The sequence below is a fragment of the Musca domestica genome, unplaced genomic scaffold, assembly GCF_030504385.1.
Source record: "Musca domestica strain aabys unplaced genomic scaffold, Musca_domestica.polishedcontigs.V.1.1 8, whole genome shotgun sequence".
Lineage (NCBI taxonomy): Eukaryota > Metazoa > Arthropoda > Insecta > Diptera > Muscidae > Musca > Musca domestica.
This window is the reverse complement of record NW_026712409.1, coordinates 6,650,405-6,665,657: the sequence shown is the minus strand read 5'-3', so window position 1 is coordinate 6,665,657 and position 15,253 is coordinate 6,650,405. Positions and strand designations below refer to the sequence as shown.

Sequence of the window (15,253 nt, the reverse complement as noted above, 5' to 3'; positions counted from 1 at the left end):
TATCCGTCCGTCTGCCTGTCAATATTTATTTGCAATCATGCTACAGGTCGTAATTATGACTCGATCCTCACAAAATAGAAAATGCAGGTGGGGTTAGTGTCAGAATAGAAGCCGATTGTTTTTTGGAGATGACACCAAAATATTTACAGATTGGAATGGATCAAAAACAGAAACATTTCCTGATTTTGCTGTTACTCTACAGGCCACAATTAAAGACCAATCGGAATTTTGCACTGGTGTCATTTCTAAGCCACTCGTCCGAAAGCTGTTAAAATTATTCCAGTGACAGCTCATTATACTGTTTACAAGCGTACAAAAGCATTTTGCTGAGAATTTTCCAGAAAAAAAAGTTATTCGTAATGGACTTCAAGCGTGATAGTGTGATCTCTTTATATTTGGCTGGAAAACCACAAGTGGCTATCGTTAGAGCGCTCCAGTCTGGTACCATCCCTCGTTACCGTGATACTGGTAGCGTAGTCCGACGTCAAGAAAGTGGACGTAAGAAAACAGCATCATCAACAGAAATAGTTCGAAAAGTAAAAAATCGACTTGAACGAAACCAGCATCGCAGTGGCCGAAAAATAGCTCGTGAGGTGAACATATCGCAATATTCCATTCGTCAAATATTGACAAATTAGCTCCGGGTAAAGCCATTGTAATTCCAAAAATTGCAAGAATTTACACCGCAACAGAAAGAAAATAGGCTTAAAAGAGTTGCTTCGCTGGGCCGAAAGTGTTGAACTACCGAATTTGGTTTTCTCCGATGAGAAAATATTTGTTGTCCAGCAGTTTGTAAACAAACAAAATGAACTTGTTTACTTGCCAAAGAGGTCAGCTAAAAATGTGCACCTTCGATTGGCCACCAAAACTCAAGCGCCGGCCATGGTAATGGTGTGGGCCGCCATAACTGCCGATGGTCACTCTCCGCTCGTATTAATAGACCGTTGCATCAGAATAAATGCCGAATATTATCGCGAAAATATTCTGGAGGGTGTATTATTGCCTTGGGCACGCAAACATTTTGGCGGCAGACCTTGGACATTCCAACAGGACTCAGCGCAATCACACTGAACACGTGCCACCCAAGAATGGTTACAAAATGAGGTTCCTCGCTGTATTTCCAGCACACAATGGCTACCAAAATCTTCGGATACCAATCCGTTGGACTGTCTGGAGTATTTTGGAAAGCAAGGTTGGCACTAAAAAATAAATAAATAAAGTGTCGATCACCTCAAGCAAGCGCTTCGCCGGGAGTGGACCAAAATACCGCAGAGCAACATTCGGGCAGCGTGTGATGGTTTCATTGAAGGTCACAATTCGTGCCAAAGGTGACCAATTCGACCAAATCTAAACTTATTCTAAAATTTGATGCTATTTCCGACATATTTTGCTTTCATTCAATAAAATTAAAAGAAAATTTTAAAAATTATGTCCTTTGGCTTTTTGCAGTCTTTCATTATCACTTGCTACGACAACGATTAAAGGGAGTTTTTAAGTATAATTTTGAAAAATGGACCAAAAAGACTCTTCTTCTGACCCGCATGAAGGCTAAAATTGTCGATCAAAATAATCATCGTGTTTTTATTTAGAATACGACAGTGTATACCAAAAATGCAAGGATTCTGCTGGTTTTCCCAGCAATTATTGGAACAAATTAAATTTTGTTGTACAGTGTAGTTAGTATTTGGCACAATTGTTATATAAAAGTGATAGTTTTGTCCTCATTGGTTCACAGCCTCAGTTAATGCTTAGTTAATATTTACATTCATATCTACGCTCTATAGCAATAAGATATGTATATTATAGAACTACAACCTCCAAAGACATGTAGCATCTGCCATTCTTGAAAATCCCCTGAGCTATTTGAAAATCTTAAATTTTATTCTTCCTTTAAAGATTTTCAAATTTCCCAGTTATTTTCGACAATAAAGCTCCTCTGTCTATATTTTATACTCTGCTACATAAAACTACTTTTTTGTAATTTTTTTATTATTTTGACTTACCTCGAAAATAAATCTTCAATTTTGGACAAGCGGCTAAGTTGGTCATCGAACACAACGATGCCATTCTTGAAGATACGTAAATTATTCTGGGGACATGTGAAAAGTGCATGCAAAGCATTCCACATCCGAGCTGGCACACTTTCAATGGATACCCCATAAAATATGCATGCGGAGGGCCAAAAAAGTGAAAAAGAAACAAAAAAAAAAAAAAAAGACGACACATCGATTATTCGAGGAAACACAGAGAGAAAGAGAAAAAGAATGAAAAACCAAACTGAACGTTAAAATGATAAAAGCCATATTGAAAGTGAAATTGATTTTGATATTGGCTGTGAGATAATAAATTGTCGTTGTAATACCTACCCAGAGAACAAATCGATGGGACAGTAATTGCTGCGCTGGAGAATTTTTTTCTGCTGCAACTAACAACATGTGAAGGAAGAAGATAAATGGTAAAGGAGATAAAGTTAGACCATAGGAAAAAGTATTAAATGGGGAAAAACAAAGCTGGAAAAAAGGCAATAGCTTTAATAAGGCACAGTGGGGTGGCTGGTTTCAAAAATGAGATATAAATACCTACTTTGGAGTTATAGGTGTTATATAAAAGGTTGATTGGCTGAATATAGGCTCTTGTAAATATGCATGTTAAATTTTGTCTGAAATATTTATTTCCCCATGCAATGAGAAGTTCATATCGGACATTTAAAAAATTAAACCGGCCAGCAGATATATAGTCTCATCCTTTGAGTATTTATAGAATATTAGCAAGTTCCCGCTGCTCCATCGATGAAAACTCCCCCTTAAAATTTTAGATTTATTTCAGCAGTTCGTTTTAGTCCTTTTTAGTACTCAAAATTCACAATTTTTGAGATTGATAACATTTTTCAATCAAAACTCCATGAATTGTATTTTCGGACATTTAAGGTGTTATATATTATTCAGGTTCTTCCATTTTCGGAAAGAATAATAGGAAACGGTTTAACTCTTACACCAAAGATCCTTCAAAATATTTTATTTTGAAGTTCACCGAAAAGGATATATGTAAATCCATTGTACAATGGACCCACATCCAATTTTTCTGCCCAAAACTATTTCAACGTCTCTAGAAACTCTATTTAGTACAATTATAGTACGCATGTCCAAAATCAACTCCTTCTCTCAACCACAGACGCCAACAGTGACATTTACATCTAGTCGGAATTCCAGCTCCATTACTTCAACCAATACTCAATTTAGTACTTTTCTAAAAATTATATTGCAAATTTCCAGGACCGCCTCCATATCTCAATCCCAGAAACCAACAGAGACTTTAATGCCAAATTTCCGGATTCCAGCTCCATCCCTTTACCCAATTTAGTACCACAAAGTACTTTTCGAAAAATTATAGTGCACATTTCGAAAACTACCGCCATAACTTAACCACAGACAAGTATCAAATTTCGGGATTTCTGCTCTATTCCCTCACCCAATAACAAGATTATTACACATTTCCAAGACCACCTCTATAACTCAAAACCACCTCAATATCTCAATTTTAGGTAGAAAAAAAGACCTCAATATCAAATTTCAAATTCGAGCTTTTCGTAAAAATACATTGCCAAGATCACATCCATACCTCAATTCCAGATGCCAAGAGAGACCTCAATATCAAATTTCGGGATTCCAGCTCTATCCCTTCACCCAATACCAAATTTAGTACCACTTAGTACTTTTCGTACAAATATGGCACACATTTCCCAAATCACCTTCACATCTAGAAACCTAAATATCAAATTTCGAGATTTCAGCTCCATCCCTTCATCTACTAGAAAATTTAGTACCTCTTAGTGTTTTTCAAACAATTATCGTACGCTTTCCAAAACCACCTCCGTATCTTAACTACAGAAGTCAACAGTGACATCAGTATCAAATTTTCAGGATTTCAACTCTATTCCTTCGTCCAATACCAAATTTAGTACTATTTAGTACTTTTCGTACAATTATATTAGACATTTCCAAGGCCATCTTCATATCTCAATCCCAGATACCAACAGAGACCCCAATATCAAATTTGTGGATTCCAAACTTATCCTTTCTCCCAATACCAATTTTGGTACCACATAGTACTTTTCGTACAAATATGGTACACATTTCCAAGATCACATACATACCTCAATCACAGATGCCAAGAGAGACCTCAATATCAAATTTGAGGTTTTCAGCCATACCCCTTTTCCCAGTACCAAATTTAGTACTTTTCGTACAAATAAAGGTGGCATTTCCAACCTACCCTCAAATATCAAACAAAGATATTATCGGTAAGCTAAATATCAAATTTCAGAATTGTATCTATATCCCTTTAACCAATACTAAATTTAATACCATTTAGTACTTTTCGTAGGAGTACGATTACAATTAGTAAACATTTTCGAAATCAAACACATATGTCCAGGCTACACATGAAAAGTGACCCTAATACCGAATATCTTTCTGCTCACCAAATACCAAAGTGTACCATATAAAGTACTATTTGGTAGTTTTCGTACACTTATAGTACACATTTCCAAAACCCCCTCTTTATCACCAACCTTCAAACAAAAAGGACCCCAATACAAAAATCCAGCTTCATTCCCTCACTCTAAACCAACCTGTTCCAAATTTTAGTACCATTTAGTACACTTCGCGTACTAAGTACACTTTTCCAAAACCACCCTCATTTATCAAACTTATTTTCCGGTCTTGATTCTCATACCAAAAATCAAGTTTTTTACTTCTATCAGTTCAAATAATACCAAATGGTACTATTTAAGTACTATTTTACAACTTTTCGTAACCTTCAAGTTCGTATTTCCAAAAACCAATTAGTGTATCTATCACGCACTCCATCTGTGACTACCTTTCCAAATTTCAGAATTCTTGCTCATTTCCTTTGTCCAATACAAGGTATTTAATTTTCAGTACATTTTAGTACCTTCCGTACCCTTTTAGAACTAATTCCCAAAAAACCCAGGCTTATCACATGCCTATGCTCAAAAATTTCAAGATACCAGCTTCGTCTGGACGTTGTTTCTCAGTCAGGTATTTCACTACTCCTTTATATTTATAGATTGCCCAACCCTTCCAACCTGCACTGTGCCAGCCCCGGCGTACTATTGCCTTTATTCTTCTCTCCAATCATTCATTTTTTTTTTTCAAAACTGCAAGACACTTACCTTTAAAAACTGCATACTGCAATAGCGACACCTGATGTCCACCTTATCGTGTGAGGCTGCTCCAGCTCCCCCCACTGTAGCTGCTTTGGATGCCGCTGACAATGATTTTTGTAGTGGAGATGTTGTAGTTTTTGTTATGGATGACTTATTTTGAGTGGCCGTAAAGCATTCTTTGTCAGCTGATGTTTTCAATGTGCCTGTGGATGTAGACGACGACGACGACGAGGAGGTGGCATCTCCCACATCCGCCAAACTATCTGGCTGTTGCATGGCTGTTACTCCTGCTGCTGCTGTTGCTGGCTTTATATCAAATAAATTGTTAACATCGTTTGGCAAGAGCCAACCTTGTTTGGGCTTTATTTCAATGGCGAATGTATCTTCCAGGAAAATGCTGTTGTTGCTGGCACCGGCACCACAAGCGGCATCCTGGACAGCAACGGCAGGACAACAACGTTGAGGACATTGTTGTTTTGATTTTGTTTGCTTTGTTTTGCAATGACCCATGGAAGAAACAAAAAGAGGCAACAACAAATTCAACATTCAAAGATAACAAAGAGCCAGGTATGGTTCACAAAAATCAAAATAAAAGTGCTGCCTCCAACCGATACCAAAAAACAAAAATGGACAAACCAGTTAAAAGCCATGAAAATAATAAATTTCATAAACCTCCCCCACAAAAAAAAAAATCATGGAACCAGACTTAAAAACATAAAAATCACAACAGACTTTAGAAGTTGACGATGTTGTTGTGGTTGTTGATTTTTTTTAACAAATACACTGACATAATAAAACTTTAACAAAAATCAGATATCCAATGATGCATTGTCCTGGGGAAAAACACAATGCAAGTCATCAGTTGGCTGCTGTGGCAACAAGAGAAGACTAACATCCTCACCACCACGATATGCAACCAGACTTTGTCGTTTGTGTTCTTTTGTCATTTCAGCATTAAATTGAGAGTGAAACAACAAACAGACATTGGCCAACATCAGGATAGAGGGATTATCACATATGTGTGGTCCACACATGAGGATTTATATGACTGAGTTCAGTCAATATGTCTGTTTTGGGGAAAACTTTAAGAGATGAATTATGTAACTTCCTTGTGTGGGTTTTCTATAAAAAGGGGAAATTGTTGACTTTGTGGTGCGGATTTGAAAATCTATTTTTTATGAATTTTCTTAAATTTAGCAGGAGTTCAGGCATACATGAAAAGATTGCTACAAACCTTATACAGTTCGGCAGATATGCAAGAATTTAAAGATATTCTATAGGCAGAGCAGCCTGCACATTTTACCATTTTCCGTTTTTTTTTTTATTAATCAATTAGATATTACTCCATGGTACTGGAGGACTTCGCGTAGGTGTTGACACCGGCCTACAAAAGGAAACTCAAAAGTAGCAGAAGGGGCTGTCATTGAAAATTCAGGTCAGGTCAGAAACCTGACCAAAGTACAACAACCGATGCCTGAGAAAACCAAAAGGGGTGAATCTGAAATAACAGGTGAGTAGAGTGGGCAAGTAATCTGAACGATGGACCCAGAGGCGTACTGTCGCAGAGAAAGGATCCAAGGCAGTGAGTTATACGAAGCCACCGGGAACTGAGGAGCTGTGTCTAGGAGTAAGCTAACACGGTGAGTTCTTACAAGCCACCAGCAAAAGAAGCGAATTGAGGGAAGCCGGTTAGTTGCTAAAAGCCGCAAGAGATTCCAACTTTGAGTTCCTAAGCCGATGCGTTTGGTGAAGGAATTTCACCGTCATACAAGGGGAAACCCGTTCAGATCTTGGTACAGGTACCAAAACTCGTCGTGTATATTCTATGTTCAGAATAAACAGGACTAACCTCGACTAAACCAGAAATATCGTATTTTCCTTACTACAGTCGCTGACACACATCAGTACCTGCCAATGTTATCCCATTTGGAGTTTGGATATCTGACTTAGCAGTAGTCAGAGATAGGGCGGACTCAGCATTAGCCTTGAATACCTTGAAATCGATTTTCAATTGCCATCTTAAGATAGCCTTCTGGGAGGGAGATTTTTTTGACATTGCCGATATATCAGTTCAACGGCGGATTGGCAGTCATTTCATTTGTTGCAATGCTATTGTGGCCAACAAAGCCAAGATGGAATTCTGCAGTTCCTGCATTGTTAAACTATTTATCAGACTCATCAAAGACCAGACATTTTCCCTAATCGAGCAAAGAAGAACTGATGATATTTCCACAGAAGAACAGCTCTCCTTATCTTTACATGTCTCTTATGGCCAGATATAGATCCCCTGGAGACAGGAGACATCCTATCGGTCTCCTATGACAGCCATTCAAGCCGTTGTCTTTCAAACAAAAGGCTTTTTTACAGATCTTCAGGCCAGGTGGATACAGAAAACCTCCCACAAGTATTATACATATATAGAGCCTCTTACAGGCTTCCTTCAGGCAATTTAGCATTTGGTGATATATTATAGAAAGAAAACGGCTGTTCAACAGATAGACGACCTTATTAATGCCTTCTAAAAACACCAAATAAATACAGGACTTTTTCAAATAAAATGTTTTAAATAGTTCCAAAGATTTCTTACAGACCTTTCAAAGTTGGAGACTTCATACAAGTCCTCAGAAATTAGTAAGAGAACCTCTTTTGGAAATCGATAACTTCTTACAGGCTTTCCATACACTGAAGACCTCAGCTGATCTTCAACAAATAGAAGACCTCTACAGTTACCTATACAGGTACACCTCTTTTAAACTGCTAAATCGCCTTGTATGGCCGCTCTCAATCATTTCTATTCAACAGATGGATGACCTCTTAAAGGTCCTAAAAATATAATTCTTCAAATATAAGACAACCTACAGGTCTTCTTCAAACGGAGCAACTATTGCGGGAGTTTCACAGACAGAAGGTCTTGTTAACCTTTTAATATAAAGCATACCTGTTATAGCGGAAGACGTATTATAGGTCTCCGGGAACTACAGGTCTTTTTTAAACAAAGAGACCCCTAACAGACTTTCGAAAGGCAAAGGACCGCTTGAAGGCCTTCCATAGAAGACAGACATATTTAAAGGCCTGTACACATAATAGACTCCTTATGGATGTTCCACAGGCATGAGGCCCCTACTTGAGGTAGAACAGTTTGAAAGCGTTTCTTGGGATAAAATACCTCTTACGGATCCTGATGTGCCTTGAAGACATATGACATTTCTTCTTCTTTATAACCGGCGAAGGGTTTTCTTACATGTCCTGTGTATTTTCTGAAAGTCGTACACGTCTTTTACAGACAGGACATGATTTTACATACCTAAGATGGCGAACAAGTCCCTCATGAATTTTTGCAATTCCTCCTCTCAGACTCTGTGTCAACGTTACACATTACTTGGTACGACATATATATCGGTCTTTTCATCCTATCTGAAATATTTTAGATTGGGAACCTGCATTTTCAAACGATATCTTATAATTCCTTTTTATACAGTCCAGCCGAGTATGGAGGGTATATTAAGTTTATCATTCCGTTTGTAACACCTCGTAATATACAGTTTAGACACCACAAAGTATATATATTCTTGATCAGCATAAAATTCTATGTCGATCTAGCGATGTCAGTTCGTCTGTCTGGCTATCTATCCGTCAATGGAACTCGCTCTAGCTTCCGAACCAAATGAAGTAGGTTGATAAAATTTTACTCAAATGTGTATTATACCTGCAGGACTCCTGGTACCTCCCCATATTCGGTATTTTGGTGATTTAAGCGACAATTTTCCTCGAAAATGTTTCAAATTTGGAATTTGAAGTTCGTAATGGATACTACGGCCTATGACAGAAAATTGTCCGTGCAGGTCCACGTCTCCGTACAGCCCCCATATAACGGCAACTCCCCATATTCGGTATTTTGGTGATTTAAGCGACATTTATTCAACCGAAGTGTTTCTAATTTGGAATTTGAAGTTCGTAATGGATACTACAGCCTATGACGGAAAATTGTCTGTGCAGGTTCACGTCTTCGTATGCAGCCATATAACGGCACCTCCCGATACTAGGTACTATTATGATTTTAGCGACATTATTCACCGGAATTGTTTCAAATTTGGAACTTAAAGTTCGTAATGGATACTACATCCTATGACAAAAAATAGCCTGTGCAGGTCCACGTCTTAGTATAGCCCCCATAAAACGGCACCTCTCGATATTCGGTATTTTGGTGATTTTAGCGACATTATTCACGGGAACACCAAATTTGGAATTTGAAGTTATACAGCCTAAGACAGAAAATTGTCTGTGCAGGTCCACATTTTGGTATAGCCCCCATATAATACTCCATCCCTATCTTGATGATGTTACCGATGCAGGTACATGTCGTCGTGTAGACCCTAATTTGAGGGCTACGTTTGGTATTTTTAAAATTTTAACAGAATTTTTAAAGGATTTTATTTTTTGAAAATTTGCTAAATTCTTTCCAAATGTTGGAGGGTATTCAAAGCTCGGCCCGGCCGAAAGCTTACAGCTTTTTTACTTGTTTTTTCGTCGTCGCATAGACTCTAATATAAGGGCTTCATTTCAACAGATTTTAACGGGTTTTATTTATTTATTTATTTATTTATTTTTTTTTTTTTTTTTGAAAATTGCCAATTTTGATCCAAATGGTGGAGGGTATTCAAAGTTCGGCCAAGCCTTTTTACTTGCCTTTTTTACTCCTGAGATGCATTATTTAGAAACCAAATATTTATATGAAAAATTTGCTGAACTCAAACATATGAGTTCATTCCCGAAGAATAAAAAACGCAATTTTCATGATTACAAGGCACCCACACGGTGAAACGCTATGTGGTACAGTGTTGCATGTTTTGCTGCAACATTTTGTTGCACGAAGCAATCATTGGAAGCAATAAACTAACCTAAACCCAGGGACAACAATGGCAAAGAAATTTAAAAAGAAATTACAAGGATGATTTATTAGTTTCTAAGGAAATAAACAAAAGGACTCGCACTGGCATCACCGGTTTCCCAAAAACAACGGAAGCCTTTCAAGCGGTGCAGCTCCACAATGTAAATGAACACAATGTTGCGTTATTTTAACTGAATGAGGGAGCACAAAAATTGGAACATAAAAAACGAAAACAACAGCAACTACAGGAGATGCATTCCCCCAACTAGGATGCGAAGCAGCAGGCTTTGAAATTGTTTTTGTCTTTTTTTGCCAATGGCTATGGCTGGGAGTCGTCCAAAGATGCTATGGAAAGAGAAAATTGGTTTTTACCTTTAAATTGGAAAATAAAATATCGAACTCTGCTGGCAAACGAGTAGCATCTGGCAGTAACAAACCGTAATGGCCACCAAATTCTTTATCCAGGCGATTAACTGCAAAAGAAAGAAAATATTCATAAAGAAACAGGGAGAGGTGAGAAGAGAAAACAAATTAAATAGGGAAATAGAAAAACCGCTAAAGAAAAATTTATATTAAAATATTGTTGGGAGTGGGGGTCAAACGACCCTCCAAAAAAAAAAGAGATTATTAAAACGTAATTATAATTTACACAAAAATGCCCGAGTCACTTGGCATTTATTAGAATCGTAAGGGGGAATAGAATAGAAAATCATAAATAGTATCTAAAATTCAGAATTTCCTAGGAAATGGCTAACATTTTAAGTTTCTGCTTCCTTGAAAACTTATCTATTCCCAGGGATACCTTGGCACATAAAATTTAAGAAAAAAAAAAAAAAACTCAAAGAAAATATATTTTACATTTAAATTTTATTGTTACTTTTTTCTTTGCTTGTTTAAAAAGTTTCCGTTGCCAAAAATAAGCTACATTCTTCCGCCAAACAAGTAAGATGTATAAATTTTTTTTCCATTTCCCCTAAGAAAATCGCAGGAGTTTCGTGAAACAACAAGAACAAAATGCTCAAAACAAAGTTATTGCATCTCAATCTTCACAAAGGTATTTCACATCGACGTTCCTTGTACATTTCAATCCATCATTTTATCTTTTGCAAACGAATACCGTCCACAATCTGACAACAAAGTTCAATTCTTGCACAAAAAATGATGATGTAGAGAAATGGCGGTTTCGTTTCAAGTATTTTACATGGCTATACGACAAAGAGAAGACTTCTAATAGAATAGATAAAATAATAGTCTTCTTACAGAAGACCAGAAGGTCTTCTCATAGAAGACCAGAAGGTCTTCTCATAGAAGACAAAAAGGTCTTCTCATATAAGACGTGAAGCTCTTCTCATAGAAGAGCAGAAGGTCTTCCCATAGAAGAGCAGAAGGTCTACCCATAGAAGAGCAGAAGGTCTTCTCATAGAAGAGCAGAAGGTCTACTCATATAAGAGCAGAAGGTCTTCTCATAGAAGAGCAGAAGGTCTTCTCATAGAGGAGCAGAAGGTCTTCTCATAGAAGACTTGGAGGTCTTCTCATAGAAGACCTGGAGGTCTTCTCATAGAAGACCTGGAGGTCTTCTCATAGAAGACCTAGAGGTCGTCTCATAGAAGACCTAGAGGTCTTCTCATAGAAGACCTAGAGGTCTTCTCATAGATGACCTAGAGGTTTTCTCATAGATGACCTAGAGGTCTTCTCATAGAAGGCCAGAAGGTCCTCTCATAGAAGACGTGAAGGTCCTCTCATAGAAGACGTGAAGGTCTTCGTATAGAAGACGCGAAGGTCTTCTCATAGAAGACGCGAAAGTCTTCTCATAGAAGACGATAAGGTCTCCTCATAGAAGACGCGAAGGTCTTCTCATAGAAGACGCGAAGGTCTTCTCATAGAAGACGCGAAGGTCTTCTCATAGATACGAGAAGGTCTTCTCAAAGAAGACGTGAAGGTCTTCTCATAGAAGACGTGAAGGTCTTCTCATAGAAGACCTGGAGGTCTTCTCATAGAAGACCTGGAGGTCTTCTCATAGAAGACCTAGATGTCTTCTCATAGAAGACCTAGATGTCTTCTCATAGATGACCTAGAGGTCTTCTCATCGAAGACGTGGAGGTCATCTCGTAGAAGACGTGAAGGTCTTCTAGTAGAAGACGTGGAAGTCTTCTCATAGATGACCTAGAGGTCTTCTCATAGATGACCTAGAGGTCTTCTCATAGAAGGCCAGAAGGTCTTCTCATAGAAGGCCAGAAGGTTTTCTCATAGAAGACCAGAAAGTCTACTCATAGACGGCCAGAAGGTCTTCTCATAGAAGGCCAGAAGGTCCTCTCATAGAAGACGTGAAGGTCTTCGTATAGAAGACCAGAAGGTCTTCTCATAGAAGACCAGAAGGTCTTCTCATAGAAGACGCGAAGGTCTTGTCATAGAAGACGCGAAGGTCTTCTCATAGAAGACGCGAAGGTCTTCTCATAGAAGACGCGAAAGTCTTCTCATAGAAGACGATAAGGTCTCCTCATAGAAGACGCGAAGGTCTTCTCATAGAAGACGCGAAGGTCTTCTCATAGAAGACGCGAAGGTCTTCTCATAGATACGAGAAGGTCTTCTCAAAGAAGACGTGAAGGTCTTCTCAAAGAAGACGTGAAGGTCTTCTCAAAGAAGACGTGAAGGTCTTCTCATAGAAGACGTGAAGGTCTTCTCATAGAAGGCCAGAAGGTCTTCTCATAGAAGACCTAGAGGTCTTCCCCTAGAAGACCTAGATGTCTTCTCAAAGAAGACCTAGATATCTTCTCATAGATGACCTAGAGGTCTTCTCATCGAAGACGTGGAGGTCATCTCGTAGAAGACGTGGAGGTCTTCTAGTAGAAGACGTGGAAGTCTTCTCATAGAAGACCTGGAGGTCTTCTCATAGATGACATAGAGGTCTTCTCATAGATGACATAGAGGTCTTCTCATAGATGACCTTAAGGTCTTCTCATAGATGACCTGGAGGTCTTCTCATAGAAGACCTAGAGGTCTTCTCATAGATGACCTAGAGGCTTCTCATAGAAGACCTGGAGGTCTTCTCATAGAAGGCCAGAAAGTCTTCTCATAGAAGGCCAGAAGGTCTTCTCATAGAAGGCCAGAAGGTCCTCTCATAGAAGGCCAGAAGGTCTTCTCATAGAAGACCTGGAGGTCTTTTCAGAGAAGACCTGGAGGTCTTTTCAGAGAAGACCTGGAGGTCTTTTCAGAGAAGACCCGGAGGTCTTTTCAGAGAAGACCCGGAGGTCTTTTCAGAGAAGACCCGGAGGTCTTTTCAGAGAAGACCCGGAGGTCTTTTCCGAGAAGACCTTGAGGTTTCTCATAGAAGACCTGGAGATCTTCTCAAAAAAGCTAGAAGATGCTCTTCTCATATAAGTCCAGAGGATGGTCTTCTCATAGAAGGCTAGAAGAAGGACTTCTCATAGAAGACCAGGAGAACGCCAGAACGCCTTCTCCTACAGACTTCCCATGGATAACAGAAAGAAGACTAAGAGCCATGAATGTCTTCCGGTAGGAGATCGTTAAGTTTACCCATGCTTCTTTGAAGTATCGCATTTCTCCTCTTCAAAAGTTTGCATGTTCAACCACGTTTCTTCTGCTACTCCTTCTCAAAGTACAAAGTCATCGTTTGCTTTTGTAGGAAAAGCAACAACAACAAAGTGATGCCAACACCTTTTGATACCGTTATCGATTTCGTACCGACCGTTGCCCCCAGCCTCCTTGCGAGTGCAACAAAATGGTTCAAATGCTCAAAATAAAAGTTTCCTTCAATTCATGTTTAGTTATGTTCGCCTTTCAGTATTATCCGGAGATTTTCCATTTTCTACAACAATAACAACGACAACAAAAAATGATAAACATCAACCGTTCAACTGTAAGAGCGCACAAAGGCTGGAAGGTGTGGAGGGGGGACAGGATGCTTGAAATACAAAACTAAACTATACTGTAATGAAATTTGCTGAAAGAAATGTCGAAGGAGCACAAGATGAAAATTGGAGGTACAATTCTTGCATATCATGGACGTTTCAGCCAGTCGAATGATTGATTTGAATTTCAATATCCGCAAAAAAGTCCATGGGGCGAAGACTTTATTTATGCTAATGTTTATTCCTAAGAGGAAATAAAATGTTTGAATAAAGAATTTGGATTTATTAAGGCATTCGAGAAAAAATCTTGAGGCATGGAACAAATCTTGAGGCAGTCATAACATAGATAAGCTTTTAAAGGAGTATTTCTGTAGAGAACTCTTAAGGGCGTCTTTTTTATAAACGAGATCATGCCATGGGGTAGTCTTTTCCCATATACCTCATATCATGCGGGGGCCATTTCTATATATGGGTGCTCATGCTATGAGAACCAGTCTATTTCAATAGACCAGAGCTCATGCCATGAGGGACTCCATATCCATAGACGAGAGCGCAAGCCATGAGCGAGAGTCTATTTCCATAGACGAGAGAGATCATGCCATGAGCGAGACTCTATTCCCATAGACGAGAGAGATCATGCCATGAGCGATCATGCCATGAGAGCGAGTCTATTTCCATAGACGTGAACTCATGCCATGAACGAGACTCTATTTCCATAGACGAGAACTCATGCCATGAACGAGAGTCTATTTCCATAGACGAGAACTCATGCCATGAACGAGAGTCTATTTCCATAGACGAGAACTCATGCCATGAACGAGAGTCTATTTCCATAGACGAGAACTCATGCCATGAACGAGAGTCTATTTCCATAGACGAGAGAGCTCATGACATGAGAGCGAGAGTCTATTGCCATAGACGAAAGCTCATGCCACGAGCATGAAAAGACTTCCAGGTCTTCTATGAGAAGACCTCCAGGTCTTCTATGAAAAAAAAACCTCAAGGTCTTCTATAAAAAAAACCTCAAGGTCTTCTATGAGAAGACCTCCAGGTCTTCTATGAGAAGACCTCCAGGTCTTCTATGAAAAGACCTCCAGGTCTTCTATGAAAAAAACCTTTAGGTCTTCTATGAGAAGACCTCCAGGTCTTCTATGAAAAAAACCTCAAGGTCTTCTATGAGAAGACCTCCAGGTCTTCTATGAGACGAGACGACCTTTAGGTGGGAGGATATCTAAGGAAAATTGTGTCTTTCTATGGGCTATTCCATCTGGAAGGACTACTACTATTCTATAATATGTTAGAAATTAG

At 38.8% G+C, this 15,253-nt stretch overlaps 1 protein-coding gene across 2 annotated transcripts in view; it reads right to left on the bottom strand.

The window, feature by feature from the left end:
- Positions 1-15,253, bottom strand: part of LOC101895533 (inositol-pentakisphosphate 2-kinase) — a 31,153-nt gene that overhangs the window by 10,356 nt on the left and 5,544 nt on the right. For both annotated transcript variants that reach the window (XM_011292379.3, XM_020035214.2), the window contains exons 4-7: positions 10,449-10,549; positions 5,195-5,677; positions 2,367-2,425; positions 2,004-2,141 (exon numbers count right to left, since the gene is read on the bottom strand). In XM_011292379.3, the coding sequence (XP_011290681.1) occupies positions 2,004-2,141; positions 2,367-2,425; positions 5,195-5,677; positions 10,449-10,549 (781 nt within the window). The remainder of the gene's footprint in view (positions 1-2,003; positions 2,142-2,366; positions 2,426-5,194; positions 5,678-10,448; positions 10,550-15,253) is intronic.